Raw genomic sequence first — 2251 nt, 5'->3', positions numbered from 1 at the left:
CTTAATAATAATAATTTTCCCTTACATCCATTCATTATTAAAATAACAAAAATCAATTATATTAAAATATTTGTACGATACATCATTATCTACGATAATTAAGGAAAATAAACTGAAACACATACATAGTGCAGCCTGTGTCAAGATTTGTGCAGAGAGCGAGTGAGAGTGTCCGTGTCTGCTGTGATGCGAATACGAGTAGGCAGAGGTTGGGATCGGATCAGACTCGAGCGGCGAACGAGTGCATTACGGGTGTCGATTGCCAGGCCCATCCCTTGACCAGATCCAGACAGACCACCAGAAAGCGAGGGCATTGAGAGGCTCAACGGTTATGACCACGTCTGCAGTTGACCCTGTCCTTTCGATCACTCCGCATCACCCATCTCAAAATCAGCAAAGTCCGCCATTTCCACTTCGCGCACGCCACTGCACGTTGTGTACGAATATCCGAAGGGCAGCCATACAGCGAACTATAAGCAGAGGGCGAGTCGGATTCACTGTAGTCGTCAGAATCAGTGGTAGATGCCGATGAAGAGACACTTACGGTACTTACAGTGTATGACGAGCTGCCTCTGCCTTGTTCTTTTTCAAACAGCATTCGTGACGAAAGAGGATGGATGCGTTTTCGGATCGTTTGATGTAGTCTTCGTCACTACGTTTTAGTCGTTGCTCCGTCCCTACGAGTTGAATTACGCGTGTATGTGGGTTGTAAGATTGCACAAGTTGTAGAGGTTGCTGTTGCGCTTGTGACACAGGTTGTGAGATTGACTGGCTGAAAGTGTAAGTGTGAGCGTTGGCATTGGCGTGAGTGGATAAGTGGATTGAGGAGATGGACACACTGCGACAGTGCGAAGCAAGTGTGAGTGGTGCACCGGGGTTGAGATCCGGAGCGTTGAACGAGCTGATTTGGGCCACAGGCAAAGCCGTGTTTGTACGCGCGCGTTGCATGCTCTGACTACGTCTCACAATCAGAAGTACAGTGGGCTGAGTAATTATGGATAGCTGCAAAGGTGTATCTCTGGGAGGTTCTGGCTCAAAGAGAGAAAGTGAAGTGGAGGGTATGGACAGACTCAGCAGAGGGGTGAGTGGTCGACCACTCCTTCCGATATTCGAAACAGTGTCATGAACAGCACTGGGGAATGTAAAGGCACGTCAAGCTTGGAACAGTGGGTGGGGAAGGAGAGTGCGTACGGCGTCAAAGACAGGGTACCATGGGAGTGGTCGTACCTAGACGTTGTCGCGAGCATACTCGTAGATTGTTGCTTGTGCTGCAAAGCAGGAAGAAGTATGCGAATGCATGGAGTTATTGAAGAAGTTGTTCGGCATTGGTCAATAATGCGGATGCACGCGCGAATGCAAAAAGGAAGGTGAGTGTAAGGAAAGAAGGGCAATAACAGAGAGGCAACGCAAGCAGCAGAACGAGGAGCAGAAGGGATGGAAGGGAGACAAGAAGTTGGGAGGAGAGGGATGAGCAACTATTGTGCAGGCGATTATGAAGTGGACTGGCTGCTTACTGCTTTACGTTGAAGGACAGTGTAGTCAGCTCGGTGGCACAACATGGGATCTGAAGCTCAGTACAGGCACTGCAACAGTAGATTGGAGAGACGAGTTACGGCAGTATTTATTGTCTGTGTTGTTGCAGGCAGAGTGCCTGCTGATAGGATGCTTGCAGGCAGAGGACTGGACTGGAGAAAACAAAAGCAGCAACTTAGCGTTGAACGGGTGGCAGAGAGTTGTAGGAGATGGTGGAGGCATGAGATAAAGAAGTGACAAAGACAAATGCGTCATTATAAGCACTCGATCTTCAGCAGTCGATTATGTAATCAATGTTCGTGATAGTAGCAAAGCTGTAAAACAAATCAATTATTGTATTTAGATGTAAAATAAATGTATAAATTTACTTTATAATATAGCTAATAGTACTCTAGCATGTATATATTCTCCTAAATACAGTAATATAAATATTATAAGTAGTTGAAACCCTTATACAGATAACACAATCTGTTTTACAATGTAAATATAAGACTATTTTCAAAATTATAATCTAAGTATAATACTTTAGCTTATAATGTAAGGTTATCATAATGTATTCAATGAATTGTAATGATTCATAACACTCTTAGAGTCTTTATATACATTAATATACCTTATTTTATCCTTATAGTTGTGTTCTAACCCTTACATATGAATTACAATGTATATAAAATGCTAATATTTCTTTAAATGGACTGTAATTCATTATATTTAAATG

The 2251-nt window shown here is 43.4% G+C and overlaps 1 protein-coding gene across 1 annotated transcript; it reads right to left on the bottom strand.

The window, feature by feature from the left end:
* Positions 1 to 82: 82 nt before the first annotated feature.
* Positions 83 to 1698, bottom strand: FOMMEDRAFT_24552 (uncharacterized protein). Its single transcript, XM_007272359.1, has 4 exons — positions 1515 to 1698; positions 1192 to 1268; positions 554 to 1132; positions 83 to 497 (listed from the first exon to the last, which is right to left on the bottom strand). Exons 1-4 carry the CDS (start codon positions 1557 to 1559, stop codon positions 323 to 325), a joined length of 876 nt encoding a protein of 291 aa, XP_007272421.1. The 5' UTR covers positions 1560 to 1698; the 3' UTR covers positions 83 to 322.
* Between the last annotated feature and the right edge of the window lie 553 nt (positions 1699 to 2251).

The sequence above is a fragment of the Fomitiporia mediterranea genome (assembly GCF_000271605.1).
Source record: "Fomitiporia mediterranea MF3/22 unplaced genomic scaffold FOMMEscaffold_1164, whole genome shotgun sequence".
Lineage (NCBI taxonomy): Eukaryota > Fungi > Basidiomycota > Agaricomycetes > Hymenochaetales > Hymenochaetaceae > Fomitiporia > Fomitiporia mediterranea.
Note: the sequence above shows the minus strand (reverse complement) of the source record. Positions and strands in the feature narration are given on the sequence as shown.

Coding starts and splice junctions, on each gene's coding strand:
- FOMMEDRAFT_24552 (XM_007272359.1), bottom strand. CDS start 1,559: ATGTTGTGCCACCGAGCTGACTACACTGTCCTTCAACGTAAAGCA. Junction 1,269..1,514: donor CTGTCCTTCAACGTAAAGCA/GTAAGCAGCCAG, acceptor CCTGCTTTGCAG/CACAAGCAACAATCTACGAG. Junction 1,133..1,191: donor GGTACCCTGTCTTTGACGCC/GTACGCACTCTC, acceptor TACATTCCCCAG/TGCTGTTCATGACACTGTTT.